Source organism: Glycine max, chromosome 4, assembly GCF_000004515.6.
Source record: "Glycine max cultivar Williams 82 chromosome 4, Glycine_max_v4.0, whole genome shotgun sequence".
NCBI lineage: Eukaryota > Viridiplantae > Streptophyta > Magnoliopsida > Fabales > Fabaceae > Glycine > Glycine max.
The window spans coordinates 8,644,072-8,665,297 of record NC_016091.4 but is presented as its reverse complement, the minus strand read 5'-3'; the positions used below and the strand labels follow the sequence as shown (position 1 = coordinate 8,665,297).

Here is a 21,226-nt window from a genome sequence, read left to right as displayed (position 1 = left end):
AGATTTTTTTTAAATTGTCAAATTATTATCACTTGATTTTTGTGTATATTAACGTGTACGAAACTAAACCAAAAAATAAACCAAGATACCAAAAATATGATTTGAACTTTTAAAATAAGTTCTTTTTTAATTTAGTTTAAGAAGTTTCACAACCAAATTTGTTAATACATTCTCAATTGATAAAAGCTTATTGAACAATTGTTGAATTAAACTATTTACCCAAATGTACTTAGTCATTTAGTTGTGGTTTTCACTTTAGCGCGCGCACACAAAAGAAAAGCAAGAATAGGCCAATCATATCTCATTATCTTGTTTAATTCGTACAATAAGAGGTTAAATTCATCTTAGGAATGCAAATCTAACCTCAGGTAGCATGACTTTGTCGACATGTATCATATATCAACAGATTCAATTACATTGGAAATTTTCAGGCAATATTTTATGATATTAAATTTGTGGTGTTGCCTGAACTAAAAATATTGTCCCATCTTTAACCACTCCTTCAATGTCCTGAGGGCAACCATAAACTCATGTTCACAATTTCACATCTCATAATGTCACAGTCCACCATCACATGTTTACATGTATCTCATAATTTAACACATGTTCAACTTTACACTTATACTCAATCTCAATAACAATATTATAATCTCAAAGCAACATATTATTCCATAATTCATCACATTCAATTTATAGACATTGCTCATGAATTATACAATACCCATGACCTAACACTCGTGTTTCAAACACGTTTAACATATTGCGCTATAATTTAACACTGGTTCCTAAATAGGAAACCTACATTTTTCCTTTAACACTGCGCATCAACACTTTTTCTCAAGATAAACACTGGTCGGGTTATTGTATAATTCACAACTCACATCACAAGTAATGTCACATCAAATGTTAATCACACACTTATTCACAACTAAAACTCATGTTCACAATTTCATATCTCACTATGTCATAATTAACCATCTCATGTTACATGTATCTCGCAAATTGACACATTCCACTTTGCACTACCCAATCTCCATAACAATATTATAATCTCATTATAATAATTTATCACACATCATAACTCATATACACATCATACAGTAATAATATTTGCATGACAAAAAATACACACACATATATATAGTAAATCAAACTATATTATTTTTAATCAAAAGAGTTTCTACAACAATTAATTTAAGATTACATCAAAAGAAATTACTACTAAGCATTAACCTTACAACTTTCTTTAATTTATTATTTTAGTATTACATTACACACACACACACACACACACACACATAACATGTTAATCATCATCGTGGTAAATACAGAATAAGATAATAATTTATATAAAATAAGTCATTAAAAGGAATACTACTTAGAGTATAATTCACATTAATAAAAAGAACTCAATTTTTAGGGTTCACACTCAACACAAGAACACATCAATTTCACATAAATTGGTTCGTTAAACATATATAATTCACAGTTATAATTATAAAGATAAAATCAAAATTTGCAGAACACTCTTCCCATCTAATTGATACTCTAAGGATCCTTACACATGTTCTCACTACTCCCCAATTGTGAATAACTCACCCCTTACCCCTAAGCGGGCTCACTTATGCATTGTGATAGCAATAGCGGCATCTCTAGCGATTTCTTGAGATTCCTCATATTTTTCTTCTGACTGCTCTGATAGGGTTCCCAAATGTTAGAGAGAAGGAGAAGGGATTGGAGCCTCCATTCTATTAAATATGTGAGATGAGTATTTCTCTCTCCATAGATGTTATTCTGCAAATCCCAACGGTTAAGATGTGCGGAAATGAATCTCAAACCACATATCAAAATTTCACGATAATCCAACGGTTAACAAGTCCGGGATTGTAGTTTTTCGAGACAATTTTGAGTTTTTGCGGGAAAAGAAAAAACTACGATGCAAAGGGTATTTCTCTCAGCTCAGACATTTTTTTCTTAAGAAAATGTTCAGAAATGAGTTCTGAACCTGGTGCTCAAATTTCACAATGATCCAACGGTGGATGAGTCCGATATCGTCATTTTTCTGAGATAGGTTTGGTGATATGCGGGAAAAAGAGAGGATTTTGAGAGGAGACGGAAAAACGAAATTGAGAGGAAGAGGAGGCGTAGAAAGTATCGTGAGTCTGAAAACTGACCTAAGATACATCTATTTATAGATATGGTACTCATAGCCTATTATTTATTTTATTTATTTATTTTTATTATTTTATAAAAAAGAACTCTATTTTATTTCCTATCAAACAAATAAATCAAATATTTTTTTTCAAATCATTATTTTAATACAGCTATTTATCTTTATTTATTTAATTATAAAAGTCTCACCATTTTCTATTTCTTTTTACTAAAAAACCTTTTTATTTTATTTACGAAAAATGAAATGTTACAAGAAGAATTTCATCACGGATTCTCTTACTAGCATCTCCCTATTGCTTGGCTAGTTCAAGTATATTGTTTGCAGAAAATTAGTAAATCTGTCTTGAGCTTCGCTGATTTCACTGCAAATGGAATACAATTCATTTCATAAGCAACAGATAGGCTTGTGATACCAACGATTAAGATTAGTATTACTCTATATAGAACAATAAGTGAGGAATATCAAACATGAACAAGTTGACAATACGACAAAATACTTTATGAAATTGGGCTAAGGCAAATTATTAATTGGACCGACGATCCACCATCAACTACAACCATTCAAACTACATTGCTAAATTATAAGGGTTGAGAGAAAGAATGTCTGAGAGAAATTGTGTATGAGGGAGGGTTACATACTTGATCTTGTATTTACAGCTAGATTAAAAATCAATCAATGGAGTAATAAAGGAGCTAATTAGGATCCAATTAGTAGCTAACTTACAATCCTAATCACTAGCTAACTAATTAGCAATCATTATCATCACATTAGACCATATATTCTAACAAAATGCTAATATTCTACATATTTATAGTCGACGTGCGATCTCGACACATGCCCCTTATACCTAGGATTAGACATATATATATATATATATATATATATATATATATATATATATATATTGCACTGGGAAAGCCAAGAGGAAAAACAAATTTTTGGACAATTGAAGGTACCCAATATCACATCTATGATGGCCTAAAAAGTGTATCATGAAAATGGTGCACACATACAAGTCTAACCTAAAGAAGAAAGGAGATTTATGTTTCACTTATAACAAATCCATAGTGAAATTGAACAGAATAATCCAAAGTTCAAAAGAAATAGTCTATCGAGCGAGAAAAGGAGATGCTATAATTATCACAAAATGGATATGAAACAAGAACTTCTATGGAAAGAATAATTAGTAAAAGGAGTGAAAGGATAATTATTTACCAAGGTTTTACATTAAAATTCTTATTCCATGTGAGATGCCTGCAAGCCATGAACCTCATCCAAACTAATATTCCAATCAGCCCTAGTTCCCCTTCTGTTTTGCAACGATCTATCAGCTCCGTGGCAATATTGAACCTAAGAAAAATTAAACATATTAAATAATCATTTCAGAGTTCAACTACAATATATATAATTTTTTAATACAAAAAAAATCAATGTGAAAAGAAGGAATTTACACTACAATGATGATAGTAAAGATCTTCAACAACATAAAAACCAAAAAGGGGAAAACATAAGAAGAAAAGGAAGTAAACTAACAACGACTATATTACAATATTCATTTCCTTTCCTTTCCTTTCCTTCAAGTCTTTGTAATAATTGTATTACAATGTTCTCCTGTCTATATGTCTCACTAGACAAAGAAGTCACTAGAAAGTAACCTAGAGAGTTATCATAAACTTTGTTTTAATGAAAATGAAATAAAAGGTTTTGTGAAACACCTAATTATTGTTGGTTTTATGGAAGAAAAGAAAAATAAAACAAAGGAGCAAAGCAGAGAGGAATGGAATGCGTTGAATATTTGAAGAAGGAATGGAATGATAAATTTTATTCATTAGCAGCACTACATTTGTAATAATTCAGATAAAATAGAAAACTATCACATTACCAAGATTTTAGCAATATGTGGATAACAACCTAACTTGCTCCTAAAGTGTAGGAACCACTTATTGACTAAAACAAAAACTAAAACAATAGAAGATAAAGATAAAAGAGCCTCGTAATGTTGTCCAAAAGCAAATAATTAACACTCCTCCTTGCTTTAGGATCTGCAAACTCCAATCTTTTGTCTTAAGAGCTCAAACTTGCTAACAGGAAGTGGTTTTGTAAGCAAATCTGCCAATTGATATTCTGACTTGCAATAAACTAAAATCACTTCTCCATTTTGTTGCATCTCTCTTAAGAAGTAGAGCTTGATGTTAAAATGTTTAGCCTTCCCATGACACACTGGATCCTTTGAAATTGCAATTGCTGCTTGGTTGTCAATGAAAATTTCTGTCATATGATTCTGCTGCATATGTAAATCACATAAAACCTTTTTTAACCACAAAACTTGATTTACAGCTGTTGTTGCTGCTATGAATTCAGCTTCTGCAGTGGATTGTGCTACAATCTCTTGCTTCTTTATGCACCATGAGAAAACTCCTGAACCTAGGCTGAAACAATATCCTGAAGTGCTTTTCATGTCATCAATGGATCCAGCCCAATCATTGTCAGAGAATCCATATAACTTTAATTCTTGACACTTCTCAAGTTTGACACTATAATCAACAATGCCTCTAATATACCTCAATATTCTTTTTGCTGCTCTTAAATGAATTTCACTAGCACAATGCATAAATCGAGAGAGGAGACTTACAACAAATAGAATGTTTGGCCTTGTTGTAGTGAGATACATTAGACATCCAATCAAGCTCCTATAATATCCTTCATCAACTTTATCAGCACCATCTTCCTTGCTCAACTTCTCTTTTTGATTCATTGGTGTGCTAACTATTTTACATTCCTTCATCTGAATTTCTTCAATATTTCCTTTGCATATTTTTTTGGCAGATGAACACATCATTCTCACTTTGTTTAATCTCAATTCCAAGAAAGTAGGTCATAAGACCAAGATCTTTCATTTCAAAAGCCTGCATCATTTCTTATTTGAATTCCTCAACCAGCCTTGTATTATCTCCGATCACTAAAAGATCATCAACATAGAGGGAAATTGTGAGAAAATTGTTTCCCTTACATTTCACATAAGAGTGGATTCAAATAAGCTTTTTACAAAGTCGATGCTCAAAAGGTGATCATATATCATGTTGTACCAAGCCCTTGGTGCTTGCTTTAGGCCATAGAAGGCCTTTTTTAGTAGATAGACTTTATCTTCTTCACCTCGCTTCACAAATCCTTCTAGTTGCTCTGCATATATCTCTTCTTGTAAAACTCCATTTAAAAAGGTAGGTTTGACATCTAACTGAAATACTTTCTAGCCTTTTTGAGCAGCAACCATTAACACCAATCTAATTGTGTCTAATCTGGACATAGGAGCAAAAGTGTCAGAATAATCAACACCAAAAATTTGTGCATACCCTTTTACTACGAGTTTGGCCTTGTATTTGTTGACTGAGCAATATGCATTAAGCTTTGTTTTGAAAACCCATTTAACTCCAATGACTTTTCTATCTATAGGGTTGTCAACTAGCTCCCATGTTCTATTTTTCTGAATCATTGACATCTCCTCCTTCATTGCAATTTTCCATTTTGGGTCTTTTAATGCTTCTTCACAGCTAGCAAGTTCACATATTACTACATTACATCTTTGATAAATGTCAGACAACGACCTTGTGCCTCTAATTGAGGGTTCACCTTCTAACTCATTCTGCAACAACTCTGTTGTTTGCTCTTCAAGATGATTGTCTTCAATATTGTTTAAGGATCCATTTGTTCTTTGTGGATTCTTCCAATCCCAATTATGATCTTCATTGAAATGCACATCTCTTGTGATAACCATCTTTCCAATTTGAGGATGATACACTTTGTAGGCCTTTGAAATTGAACTATAGCCCACAAAAATACCCAGAATCGCCTTCTTGTCAAGTTTGTCCCGCTTAACTTGTGGAACATGTGCAAAACAAACACAACCAAACACTTTAAGAAAGATCAGTGAAGGCTTATACCCATACCAAGCCTCAAAAGGAGTTTTATCTTCTAAGGTCTTGGTTAGAAGCCAATTTTAAAGAAATACTGTAGTATTAACTGCTTCAGCCCAAAATTGTTTAGGCAATTCCTTCTCATGCAACATACATCTAGCCATTTCCATTATCGATCTATTTCTCCTTTCACTAACTCTATTTTGCTCTAGAGTGTATAGAGTTGTGAGTTGATGTTCAATGCCAGCTTCTTCATGAAATAAAATAAATTGTGCTGAGGTATATTCCTTCCCATTATCGGATCTTAGAACTTGAATCTTGCAGCCACTTTGAGTTTCCACCATCTTCTTGAACTTTATAAATACTCTAGCCACTTCATGCTTGAATTTTAAGAAAAAAATCCAACACATTCTTGTAAAATCATCTATGAAAAGAATAAAGTATGAACTACCTTGTAGTGATGGTGTTCTTTGAGGTTCTGCCACATTAGTGTGAATTAGTTGCATCTTTTGAGAGGCTCTCCAAGTTGATTTGGGAAATGGCATTCTATTTTGTTTACCAAACTGGCAAGCATTGCAATTTGGCGAGAAAACACCATTAGACTTCTTGTCATGTCTTTCTTCTTCATGTTCAACATTCTTTGAATATGACAATGGCCAAGTCTCTTATGCCAAAGTTCTATGGGGCTGGCTTGAGTGAAATAGGCTACCCACTCCTCCTCAATTGGATCAAATGAGAAGCTTTTACCTCTCGTTTTAACTCTCAGCATCTCCTGACTAGCAATGTCAAAGATAAGGCAATGTTGATTTTCAAAAAGGATACTTTAAATCCTTTTTCTATCAACTAACCTACGCTAAGAAAATTTTGGTCAATATCGAGTACATAAAGAACATATGAGATTGTCTTTATACCTGAACTTGTTGAGATTACGATGGCTCCTTTTCCTTTTGCCGAAATATAGCCACCGTTCCCAATTCTGATTTTTGAGACTTTAGTAGGCTTCAAATCCTTGAAGAGTGTTTTGTCATATGTCATGTGGTTTGTACAACCACTATTAATCAACCAGCATTCTGAACTACTCCTTGCTGAAAAAGATGTTGCCACAAACATTTGATCTTCTTCATCTTGCTCTATGACCTGGGCATTGTCTTCATGCTGTAGAAACTTGCTTTTGCAAATAACAACTTCATGTCCAAACTGATTGCATTTGCTGCACTTTGCATCTGGTCTTCTCCGGCATTTGAATGGTGGGTTACCCATTTTGCCACAATGGTGACAAGGTGGGTAATTTTTCTTTTTACCCTTACCTTTACTTTGGTCATTTACAGTACTTCCACATTCATAATGCTTGGCTGGTAAAGTACCATCAACCACATAATCTTGTCTCATAAGCCTTTGCTGCTCCCGGGCCTACAAGGCATGTAACACTCTTGCCAAAGTGATCTTGGATAGATCCTTTGTGTTCTCCAATGTGGTTATTGATGCTTCATATCTCTTAGGCACTATAACCAGAATTTTTTATACAATTCTGGAATCAGCAAATTCAGTGCCCAATAATCTAACCTTATTAGCAATGCCAAGCAATCTATTTGAGTATTCTTTAATTGGCTCAGACTCTTTCATCCTTTGGAGCTCAAATTCCCTCATCAAGTTCAGCACTTGCATGCTTCGAATCCTCTCATCCCTTGCATATTCTTCCTTTAAATAATCCCATATTGCTTTTGGTGTTTTGATGGTCATGATTCTAGTGAAGACAATCTTTAAAACACCAGCAAACAAACAAGTCTTTGCTTTTGCTTTCTTGGTTTTCCTTGTGATTTTTTATCTGAGCCATGGTGGGATTGTCTAGCAGCGAAGGAACATTGTAATCCTCTTCCACAGCTTCCCAGAAATCCAATGCCTCTAGGTAGGACTCCATTCTAACTGCCCAAAGGTCATAGTTCTCCCCATCAAAGACAGGAGGAGCAACTTATGAAAAGCTTGCTTCAACGTCAATTTTCACAGGTCTCGTAAGAAGATAGTTATGATACCACTTTATTGGTTTTATGGAAGAAAAGAAAAAATAAAAAAGAGGAGAAAAGAATAGAGGAATGCGTTGAATATTTGAAGAAGGAATGGAATGATAAATTTTATTCATTAGCAGCAGTACATTTATAATAATTCAAATAAAACATAAAACTATCACATTACCAAGATTTTAGCAATATGTGGATAACAACCTAACTTGCTCCTAAAGTGTAGGAACCACTTATTGACTAAAGCAGAAACTAAAACAATAGAAGATAAAGATAAAAGAGTCACGTAATGAAGTCCAAAAACAAATAATTAACAATTATCATAATCACATGTGCATCAAAGATCTCTCAGCTTCTTTCTCTCTACGAGAAATTTCATCCAATAACCATAAAACAACCTCTTTTGCATCTCTATTGAATTGTATGTAAATTGAGCAATATGTAAGGCTTTTCACGTAAAAAAAAATTCTAAAATATTATGTTACACAATTCTTTTAATTCCTAAAGGAAAAGTATTAGGGCTCTGCAACAATAGTAAGACCAAAGGCTACATCATTTAATCAACATGAAGGTTAGGCATTTATAGAAAAAGAAAATTTAATAAGAGGCTATTAGAGTAGAAGAGTAGAATTACTCCTTTTCAATTTTTTAACTACGGTTGGTTAGTTGTGTTAGTCAACTCAACTAACTTAAGGTTAGTTGGCAGTTACTAATGTTATTGTAACAACTGTCTAACTCTAATATAAATACTAAAGATGTAACTATTTTCAGTTGAGTTAGTTAATATCAAAACTCCATTTTTGAAGTTAGTGATTTTCTCTTTCATTTCTGAAATCCTTTTATGGTATCATAGAGCTTTGTTCAATCTTGAGCTTCAACAATGGCTTCCGCAAACAATTTTTAACCTCCTCCTCCCCCTCTACCACCGTTTTCTTCAACTCCGATGGCTAATTCTATTCCTCAATCGATTTCAACATTGGTACCGGTTCCTCAACTAATTCCAACGGCGATTATGGTTCCTCAACCAGTTCTGACGAAGATTCGCCAGTCTATTCTGAGCCAACTCCAATTCCATTGGTTGCAACATTGCTTCAGGCGGTTCCAACTCTGGTCGCTGCAGCATCCTCGCCTTTGTAATCGCATCCTTCTACCTCCTTAGAATGAACACGTGTAAAGATCCCTAGAAGATCAATTTTGGATTATTTTATGAAATTCAATTCTATTCTTATGCTTTTATTCATGAATTGATTGTGTTTGATGGACTAATTGATGTCCCGTGCGAAATTGCTGTGAAATTGATATGTTCTTGTGTTAAGTGTGAACCCTATAAATTAGGAGGGAGAGGCCCTGACGGACTCCTCGGAGTCTAGGCCTTGGGGGGAAATACACACGATTTGATTGCTCTTTTAAGCCTATGTCAATTTCACATGGTTGGAGCATTCTTGCAAAACAGAGTGACCGTGACTGGTCTCCCTATGATTTCATTTAGTGAGAGTGACATGACTTACCTATTGTGAGGCTAGTCTTGTCATTTACTCCTGAGCACCCGACAAGGTTTTTCACTAAAAATGGTATCACATTACATGTAGGTTTGAGTCTAATATATCTGTTGCATAACGCTTATGTTTGACTTTCATTGAGTTAACGATTGAGATTTCGGTGTTGGTTTCTGGAGTCTGTGAACTTGAATGAGTGTGATTTTGTGAAGAGATGATGTTTATGTTAATTCAGCTCTATGTATTTATATGTTTCACATGCTCTAGTGTTTTATTATATACGAATGTGATAACTCATTCCCGATGTGTGTTTATGTTTGGGCTGAGTGCCATTTTGTTTCAATTAGCCAACATATGATGAGTTTCATGCTGGAGATGGAGAGGCTTAGCCTTTCTCAGGGAAATGCTCTGATAAATGTGACATTGGGACATAGGGCTTTTATTTAACATGTTATAATTCCATGAATAGTGTAGTTGTTTTATGATTTTCATTGTTAGTTGAATTTCTTTTCATAAACTTGGACGGCCGTGTTTTGAACCAAGACAATTTGATTTATTTATTTGGACTAGTTCTATTTTGATATTTGAGAAGTGAATGTGAACTTTTTATCCTTGAAATTTTTTTATATATTATGTGTTTGATGAACTTTTAATTAGTTATGCACTTATATTTCTTTTATTACATATATGTATGTGGGGTAGAGGGTGTCACAGGGTGTATTTAATCAATAGACTTCCCTATACATCTATTCAAGATAAGGTTCCTTTTCTGAAGCCGTTTCACAAAATTCCAGACTACTCCTTCCTCAGAATTTTTGGATGTGCTTGTTTTCCACTTTTAAGACCCTATAATTCTCATAAACTTCAATATAAGTCAGGAGTGTGTCTTCTTAGGCTACTCCAATTCACACAAAGGCTATAAATGCTTTAGATGACAGAATTTACATCTCTAAAGATGTATTATTCAATGAGTCAAAATTTCCTTATCCTACCTTATTTACTTCAAAACCTTCTACTTCCACTGATTCTCAACCTAATCCCACCCCCTCGCTATTTTATCCACTGTTCCTGTCTCTGTTGGTGCACAACCCTCCCAACTATCCACTGCATCTATACAACAACAACACTTTTCCTATCATCCTACACCAAAACCTAGCCTTTCCCTTCCAACCACATATGCTTCTACTTCTATTTCCCAACCTGAACCTATTCTTGAACTTGTCCTTGAACCTGTTAATCCCTCTCCCATTTTTTACCTCTTGTCAACTTTCACTTGAAGTTACTAGAGCCTCTCATCCTTTTGAACCTTTACAACCTACTGCACCAACTCAACCTTCTTTATCCAACAACAACAACAACAACAACGCCTTATCCCACTAGGTGGGGTCGGCTACATGGATCAACTTCCGCCATAATGTTCTATCAAGTACCATACTTCGATCCAAACCATTAATTTTGAGATCCTTTTTTATAACCTCTCTTATAGTCTTTTTGGGTCTTCCTCTGCCTCGAATTGTTTGTCTTCTCTCCATCTGGTCTACTCTCCTCACTACAGAGTCTACCGGTCTTCTCTCTACATGCCCAAACCACCTAAGTCTATTTTCCACCATCTTCTCTACAATAGGCGCTACTCCAACCCTCTCTCTAATAGCTTCGTTTCTAATTTTATCCTGTCGAGTCTTACCACACATCCACCGCAACATCCTTATCTCCGCTACACCTACTTTATTCTCATGTTGGCTCTTGACCGCCCAACATTCTGTTCCGTACAAAATCGCCGGTCTTACCGCAGTCCGATAAAACTTTCCCTTTAGCTTGATCGGTACCTTTGCATCACATAACACCCCCGATGCTTTTCTCCATTTCATCCATCCTGCTTGAATGCGATGATTCACATCCCCTTCAATTTCCCCATCATCCTGTATTACAGACCCAAGATATTTAAACCGTGTGACTTGAGGGATAATATGGTCTCCTATTTTCACCTCTGAGTTAGAAATCCTCCTTCTTTTGTTGAACTTACATTCCATATACTCCGATTTGCTTCTGCTTAGGCGAAAGCCATGTGTTTCTAGAGCTCGTCTCCAAGTTTCCAACCTCTCATTCAACTCCTCCCTCGACTCTCCAAGGAGGACTATGTCATCTGCAAAAAGCATGCATCTCGGCGCTATCTCTTGGATTTGTTCCGTGAGGACATCCAGAATTAAGGTAAAAAGGTAGGGGCTAAGGGTTGACCCTTGATGTAAACCAATTGTGATGGGAAAATCGTCTGACTCTCCACCCTGTGTCCTAACACTAGTCGATACCCTATCATACATATCTTGGATAGCTCGAATATATGCCACCCTAACCCCTTTCTTCTCTAGAGCTTTCCACAAAATCTCTCTAGGCACTCTATCATACGCTTTCTCCAAGTCAATAAAAATCAAGTGCAAGTCTTGTTGGGCCATGCGATATTGCTCCATCACCCGCCGTAATAAATAAATCGCTTCCATGGTCGACCTTCCCGGCATGAAACCAAATTGATTCTCAGTAACTTGAGTCTCCTTTCTTAATCTCCGTTCGATCACTCTTTCCCATAATTTCATGGTATGACTCATGAGCTTGATTCCCCTATAATTTGCACAATTTTGTATATCCCCCTTGTTCTTATAGATTGGCACTAACGTGCTTCTCCTCCATTCCTCCGGCATGCGTTTTGACCTCATAATTTCGTTAAAGAGTTCGGTGAGCCACTCAAGACCTCTATCTCCAAGAGTTTTCCACACTTCAATAGGTATGTTGTCTGGCCCCACCGCCTTACCATTACTCATTCTTTTCAACGCTTCCTTTACTTCCTGTTTCTGAATCCGACGATAGTACTTATAGTTCCGGTCCTCTTCTCTTGTGTCTAGACTGCTAGAGTCATATCCATATCCATCATTAAATAAGTTGTGGAAATACGCCTTCCACCTTTCCTTGATATCTTTTTCATGCACTAAGACTTTGCCTTCTTCATCCTTAACACACTTTACTTGATCCAAATCTCTAGTCTTCCTCTCTCTACCCTTAGCAAGCCTATATATAGATCTTTCTCCGTCCCTGGTTCCTAGAGCTTGGTATAGTCCGTCAAAAGCTTGGGCTCTTGCCTCACTCACCGCCTTTTTGGTTTCATTTCTAGCTATCTTATACTTATCCCAAGTTTCAGAATTTCTACACCTAGACCACTCCTTGAAACACTCCTTTTTTACTCTAACTTTGCTCTGAACATTTTCATTCCACCACCACGATTCTTTACCCCTAGGTCCAAAACCTCTAGATTCACCCAACGTCTCTTTAGCCACTTTAATAATCTCTTGGGACATCTTGTTCATTTCGTATGTACAAGGGCCAAATCTAGCATTGAGAAACCTAGACTTAAATCCTACGCTGCTATTGACTCATGCTGAACCTAAGTCTGTCAAATCTGCCATCTTAAATCCTACCTGGTATGCAACCATGCAATCTGAATTTGATGCTTTGGTCAAGAATGGCACTTGGACTTTAGTTGAGTTACCTCCTAACAAAATGGCTATTGGCTGCAAATGGGTCTTTAGGCTGAAACATAATCTAGATGGATTTGTCAACAAGTATAAGGCTCGACTGGTTGCAAAAGGTTTTCATCAGAGAATCGGTCATGATTATAATGAAACCTTCTCACCTGTTACTGAAAGAATCATTCTTACTCTTGTCATTTCAAATAACTGTTCCCTTCAACAGCTAGATGTAAATAATGCTTTCTTAAATGGTGTGCTAGAAAAGGAAGTTTACATTCAGCAACCATCTGGTTTTGAAAAGTCTGACAAGCAGCTAGTTTGTAAACTGAACAAGGCGATCTATGGCCTTAAGCCGGCTCCTAGGGCCTGATATGATAAACTCTAAAACACTTTGTTGTAGTTTCAGTTTATCCCTAGTGTGATCCCTCTCTATTTGTGTATTCTAAGGCAACTTCTAGAATTTACATAAATCTATGTGGATGATATTATAGTCATAGGGAATGACTTTAAACTAATTCGAACACTGGTGACTCGGCTAAACGGTGTGTTTTCTTTAAACGATCTTGGAGATCTTGACTATTTTCTAGGGATTGAAGTCACTTATCATCCTGATTGTTCTCTTACTCTTACTCAATCCAAGTATCTTAGGGATCTTCTAACAAAGACAAAAAGGGATGAGGCTAATCCTATTGCATTTCCTATGGTTGGAGGCTGCAAACTATCTAAATAGGTTCAGAGAGATTTTGAGATCCTACTCTTTACAGATTAGTGGTTGGGGCACTGCAGTATGCCACTATAATAAGACCAGAAATATGTTTTTCTATGAATAAAGTATGCCAATTTATGTAGCATTGGCAAGCTGTGAAGAGAATTCTAAGATATCTGAATAGGACTTTAACGCTGGGATTAAGGCTACAACCCTCTAAACTATCCAATTTTTCTGTCCAGGCATGTTGTGATGCTGACTGGGCTTCAGATCTAGATGATATGCTATCTACTTCAAGGGCAGAAATTTGCTTAGGACCTAATCTAGTGTTCTGGTGGTCAAAGAAGCAGAAAGTTTTTGCTAGATCTAGTACAGAAGCAGGGTATAGAAGCCTAGCTCTTGCTTCTACTGAAGTGACTTGGATTCAGACTTTGCTATTTGAATTAAAAGTTAGACACACTACACCAGTGATCTTTTGTGACAATATGAGCACAGTCTCTCAAGCCCACAACCCAGTTCTGCATTCCAGAACCAAGCATATGGAGCTTGATTTGTTTTTTGTCAAAGAAAAATTTATGGAAAAGAGTCTTCAAGTGATTCATGTTCCTACTGTTGACCAATATGCTAACATCCTCACCAAATCTCTATCTCCTTCCAACTTCATTGTTTTTAGGGACAAGCTCATAGTTGTTCACAAAACTTTTGTAAACGAAGGACCTCATGAGCTTGTCAGGGATATTAGAGTAGGATAGTAGAACTACTCCTTTTCTGTTTTTTAACTACTGTTGGTTAGTTGTGTTAGTTAACTCAAGTAACTTAAGGTTAGTTGGCAGTTACTAATGTTAGTTATAACAGTTGTCTAACTCTAGTATAAATACTAGAGATGTAACTGTTTTCAGTTGAGTTAGTTAATATCAATACTCCATTTCTGAAGTTTGAGATCTTCTATTCTTTCATTTCTGAAATCCTTTTAGAGGCCATCATTAATACTACATTAAATATTAATAGGAGCATTCTGGTTTTAGTTGAGGAAAGTGATAACTTTGTCAGTTTTTTTCTTTTCTTTCTATTCCCAAGTTCTTTGAAGTTATCACTGTTTTCAAGGATAATTTGGCTAAGAGCAGTGTAGTTGGTTGAATATAGTCCTTAATTCTTTCTTTACATGCATCTTTGGCTTGTTGTCAAACCTTACACTGGCCTCATATTTTTTCAGTATATTTGGGTGGTAATCCACATAGTAATTTGGATAGTGTAGTTCAAATGGTCTCTATCTATTTGGATAACTTCGAAGGATTATTTTTATTCTTTGGGTACTTAATTCATGCTTATTCAAACATTTTGTTCAATATTCCCCTATCATCTCTCTTTTTTAGCACAGTTCACCCACTGAAAATCCTTTTCTTTCTTTACATGGCTCCATTTTCCCCTAGATTTCAACTTGCATAGGAAATTTAGTGATAATGAAATTAGTGAACTAGAGTACATACTAGTTTTACTTGATTATATTCATCTCAAATATTATTTGTCTTTTTATTGATTTACTCCCGTAATCACCAAAGAATCCTACCTGGCGATCATTTCAGAAGTCCAAAACTCCCTCAAAGATCAATCTTTCATTTGGAAAGAGATTAGACAGGGCCCACCCAATAATGAGTGAGGCCTAAGGCAAATTTGGAGAGAAACTTTGTTTACTTTTAATAAGAGACTTATATATTGGACTTTCTTGACAACATATGTGACATTTTTTACTTTAAAAGACTAATAATAAATAATTTTTTGTTAATGAGCCTAAAACTTAAGTTTTAGTTGTTTTACCCTTAGGTCAGTCCTAAAATCAGAAAAGCCTATCTGACATTATTTTGCACCTTTTTGGCGCACTATTTTGTTTTCCTTTCAATTTCTTATGATTCTTCGGATGTAAATTCTCTCATTTCTTTCTATTAATTTATTATTCTCTTATCCCCAAAAAATAAAAGCATTATTTGGCTTTTTTGAGATTTCTTTTTTCTTTATTGAATGAGGTTGTTATATTTGACGATTTTGGTGGCACTTTAATAGTGTAGTCAAGACAAAAACACACAGGATTAAAAATGGAGCGAAAAAGAATTGCAGTCAATAGGACAAACAAATTGCAAGAGAGTTACATGGGGAACTTCAAAAAAAAAAAAAAGTAGTGAAGAAACAAAAAAAAAAAAAAAGTAGTGAAGAAATCAAGCAAAAGTTGACAGAATTCGATGAAGGCATACAGGGATCATGGAAACATAATTGAAATGAAATATTAAATAATCAACATTACAATGTGAATACAACTGACTGGAATTGATCACCTGGTGTTCTATATGCTAATTCATTTAAAAACTTTTTCAGGAACTTTTTAATTGCAAGAGGCCAAAAGGGTGAGCATGTGGAACTATGGCCTGCATATTTTAACATAACATGAAAAATGTTAAAGAAGAAATATGAAAATGACCTTTTCAGTTGGATTGATTGGTTTGAGCTCCGCGAAGAAGTTTTCCCCATTGTGTTTAATCCAATATCCACCTGTCCAGATGACAAATTGAATACCAGCAAAATTCCTTTTCTGCAAATTGACATCTACAATCTTTTTTCGGGAAAAGGGGGGTAAGAAAGGTGTATGGTTAGTATATGTCTTTAACCCATGAATCCACAATAGTAGGACTGTGAAACAATGCACTTGCATAAACAACCTGAAAGGATCTATTCCCTGCAAAGTTATCTCTAAAATAGCTTTGACATGCTCCAGAAACCAGTTTTGAGTTTTCTGGCCATATCTCTTGTGGTGGCACCTTCCACAATATAGCAAAATCAGATAATGAAACCAAAAAAAACATGTAACTGCTGTAACAGAGGCTTAAGAATATGAAATTATAAACTCACCAACCACTCACTTGGAGAGGACTTGCATACACCCCAGTGAAGCACCGTAGTACCTTTTGTGTTTGCAGCAATGAAAATGTGGTTGTTGCCATTAATGGTTTTTGAAAATACCTATCAATGCATGAAAGTCTTAAAACTGTCCAAAAAAAAATAGTCCTTGAGGCATGACAAGAATGATAACAACAAAACTAACCATAATCTCATAGTTATGAACATGATATATTTGCTTTGACAATACATCTGTTCCCCCTATAAAATTCTCTATAAGAGCTGCTGTTGATATGGTGCCTTTGGCATGCCCTTCAGAATGCTTTTGCAACCAGTCTTCAATATTAAGGTAGGAATATTGGATACCACTTCTGAGTTTATCTCTGTTATCATTCACAGGTTTTATTCCTCCAGTTAGATAGCTATTCCGTGACTCGGTCAAGGTTATTCCTTTTGATAAGTGATTTGGGAGCTCTCTCAATGCAATATCATAATTTTGCTGCACCAAAAATGTGAAAGTACAAATGGGACTGAAATTTGTTTCAGAAAATGAATAATAAAGTTTGGCATATCTTTGATACAACAAAACATAGTGATCATACTTTTATTAACATAGCTACAGCAGAAAGACAACAAAAAACCATTACACAGGAAAAGACTCTATATGTAAACGAGAGAACTAGGATGAAAATTTCCCATCCTCGTAGGTTCACTTCAATGCATAGACTGTCATTTTATATTGAAGAAATATTGCCTTATGATAGAAATGAAGAGGGGTACAAGTGTATCAACAATATTAATTCCAAAGAGTTTTAATATTTCACTTTGTTGATAGTTATGGCTCTTCAAGTTGTGACTTTAATTCTTAAGGCTACTTGTAATTACCACTTCAGTAAATGAGAGCAAATTTGAAGGTACCCTTGAAAAGAGTATCTATATATATGACATACTTTGAATTTGTTGTAGGACAGATTGATTCACTATCTTGCCTCTCTTCTTGCACCTTTTGCTTTCCTTTTTCTTTCTCTCTACTCTATTTGCATTGTGCTTTTTCTCTAATCCCTTTGATGTTCAACATGTCACATTTTCTAAACTAGGCTACATGTACACAGCACCATATATAAAGTCTACCCAGATGTCCCACCAAAAAGACTCCGTGTTATAATTGTAGTGGTGAGAAAAATGAACAAGCCTCTCATTGAAAGTCTCTTTAAAAATATAAACTTTTTTTCGCTGCAATATGTTAAAAATACCTTCTGTTGCTGGGGCAAACTTATAGGCCTTCCCTCCCACCGTGAATAAGCCTTCTGTTCTATCAGATTTTTTGGTATTCTAGAATCAGAATGAGATATTCCAGGAGCATCACTTGCAGGTATCTCTATTCGAAAATTGCTGTGGTTCAATTTCAACCTAGAAACCAAGAAATATAATTTTCACTGGACAAGTTCAACGTTGCAAAAATTGAAACCAAGAAAAATTGGTACAAATCTTAGTTTATTTAAAAACTTAGAGGCAAACCATCTATCGTGATTTCCATCTTTCAGAACAAACTCAATGGCATGTATGCTAGGGTCCCGCAACTCAATTATAAGCATGTATATCTGTCCATTCTGCAAATCATGCATAAAAAAACTTTAACATGCTGACCTCTGGAGCATCATTTATCCATATTGTTGAATTTTAAGGATAAAATAAAACCTTTGTAAATTGTGACTGCAATGCACCCTGTTTGTAAGATTTTGCTCCAGAAGAATTACCAGCTGGAATGAACCAATTCCTACAGAGGACAAAATAAAAGTTTGTACACTTCATTTCACTTGTTTTTTGCCTTTAAACAGTTGTTACGTGAAGCAACAATTAACAAGGTATGACAAATCATCAAAGATATAGATAGTGTAGCAAAAACATATTTAAAATTCCATATCCGCAAATAATCCAACACTAATGCACACTGATTTTTTATTAGTAGGCATCCTCTATGGAAGTCAGGGTAATCCTAATCGAGCTGAGTGGAGGCTCAAGTTGAACTATTATATGCATATAAAAAATTCCAACTTGAAATTATTGAATAAACTGAAATAATCTCAATTAATCAACACACTAAGTGGCTAATGCACACTGATTCTAGGAATTAGTGATTCGGATGAAAAATAAAAATTGCACACCTAAGCATTTTTCTTGAAAAAAGAAAAAGGTTTTACTTTCTCCATTGTTTTTTAATTGTCAAATTTCGGAAAAAAATTGTTTCTATTTATCTATCGATTACAAAGTTGAAAATTACATTAATTACTACCTTTCTTTCTAAAAATAAGATTCTTTTAATTAATTCACATCAATCCTTATTAGAGATAATATATTTATCTTTTTAATTCATAACATTTATTGTAAAGTAATTAAGGTTATTTTGGTGAAAATAATTATTACAAAAAACAACATGAAGAGTCTTATAAAAAAGGATAAACAAAATTGAAAAATAGAAACTCATGTAACGTCTCTAATTATCAATTTATCGATGGTTCTTACACCACGACAACATTTTTAATGGTTTTCACATGATGACACGTCACTCATCATGATGATGACACGTCACTCATCATTCTTAATGGTCAAAACTCTTCGCATGTAGTCATTTCTAAGATCTTGACAACAAGCTCTTACACCATTCGACTTCAGGATCATTGTCAATCCCCACTTACTAGCACAAAATTTTTTTTAGTATGTTTTGTTTTCACTCACACGTTTTCTGAAAAATTTCCTATAAAATTATTCATCTCATAACTCATTCAAATCAAACATATTTAACTATAATGTTCTTTAAGTGATAGACTACCGAACAATAAATACATTTTGTTTAGAGTGTTGCAGCTCATATTTAAGGACAAATGTAATATTATTTCATCAATAAGATCCTTATTTTATCTTTTATTATTTAATTAATTTACAATACATTTATTATGGAATGAGAAAAAAATGGAATAAAATAGGAAATCATACAATTATTTTAATAAAATGAAGAAAATTTATTATATTTTTTAATTTCTAAAAAAACAAAAAGTAACGGAGGTAGTAGTATTTATTTACTTATTCCCATTGAAGACAAAACCCCAGTGAAGGATCCAAGTCCCTGTACAATTTTTGAGTTGAAATTCAATTCGCACGTTGCGATTCTCCAATGATCCGGATATAATAATCTAGGAAGATTCAACAAACAAAAAAAGTATTAATGATATACGATTTATTATATCTCAAGTTAGCTAAAATTACAATTAATGACTCAAGAGAAGCCTTGTACCGCAAATTGCATTCCTTCAATTAGATCAAAATGAAGAACACGAGGAGCCATGGCATTGTTGCTTGACCCAGATGGCGCCATAGCTACTGTTTATGTTTTTGTTCGCAACGAAAACGAAAAATGGAAAAAGAAGATTGAGTTTCAATTTTTATAGCTACCAATTTCCTTTATACGATCCTTTTTTTAAAAAAAAATGTTTTATGTGTGAAGAGATGCTGCAGACAGGACAGAAAGATTGGAAGGACCATTTTCCAGGTTGAGCGCCACCGCTAAGATTAAAGTATGGAAAAAGAACCGAATGCTTTGCTTTGAGAGCAGAATTTCGAAAGATGCTACAAGTTGTATCGGCGAAAACACTTGTTAGCAAGATATGTAAACATAAATATACAACATCAATTTATTTTTTTTTGTTTTTTTATCAGTATATAAACCATGAATTTGTTGTTCGAGTATTACACTCCCTCTAAAAATAATAATATTATACAGATCATTCTTAAAATATTGAATATCTATTAATTTATTTCCTATTTAATATATTTTATTAATTTTCAGAGAGTAATTTGAAGAACGGTTCAATATTATTACAAATATCACATCAAATAGATATTTATCATGTCAATCAAAATCAATATTAATAGCATAAAAAAAACTAACGAAAATAAGATGAGTGAAAAAAAATATATTTTAACTTTTTTATTTATTTTGAAATTCCATCACTAATCACCATCATGTGTAGATTTACTTTTATTAAAAAGTGGGAATTTATATATTATAAATACTTATTTTGACAGATTTTTTTTCTTAATTAAATTGTTATTTTCCATTTTTTAATCAGCAAGCAAAACGTTAATTTATTAATTTTTATTAGTGAAATTTTTTACTGCCTCTCTCATTTTTCCTTCGATTACCATTACAAAGTTAATCTTATAACTTTATCACGTTACTTGTCATATTTTTATTTCTTTCTCCTTTCTTTTTCTTTAAGGTGTCACAACATGAAAGTCTCCGTGTATAATTTTTCAAACCGGAATCCAAATAGACGGCTATTTTACTTCTTGCTTTGGGCAATTGGGGCAGCATCAGATGCGTTCATTCACTTTTAATGACGATATTAGATATCACCCTTTGATATCATCTAACAATATTAGAATGTAGGTATAATTAAAAATTGCCTTGAAAGAGATAGCTGTGTTGGATACCTGAACTGCCTTAAATCTTGTATATTGGTTCGA

The 21,226-nt window shown here is 34.2% G+C and overlaps 1 protein-coding gene across 1 annotated transcript; it reads right to left on the bottom strand.

The window, feature by feature from the left end:
• Positions 1–2,376: 2,376 nt before the first annotated feature.
• Positions 2,377–20,211, bottom strand: LOC102662616 (alpha-glucan water dikinase 2). The gene is made up of 11 exons (XM_006578233.4): positions 19,995–20,211; positions 19,784–19,893; positions 18,401–18,479; positions 18,221–18,312; positions 17,956–18,112; positions 16,908–17,201; positions 16,715–16,825; positions 16,525–16,623; positions 16,287–16,418; positions 3,389–3,523; positions 2,377–2,534 (listed from the first exon to the last, which is right to left on the bottom strand). Exons 1-10 carry the CDS (start codon positions 20,073–20,075, stop codon positions 3,410–3,412), a joined length of 1,269 nt encoding a protein of 422 aa, XP_006578296.1. The 5' UTR covers positions 20,076–20,211; the 3' UTR covers positions 2,377–2,534; positions 3,389–3,409.
• Between the last annotated feature and the right edge of the window lie 1,015 nt (positions 20,212–21,226).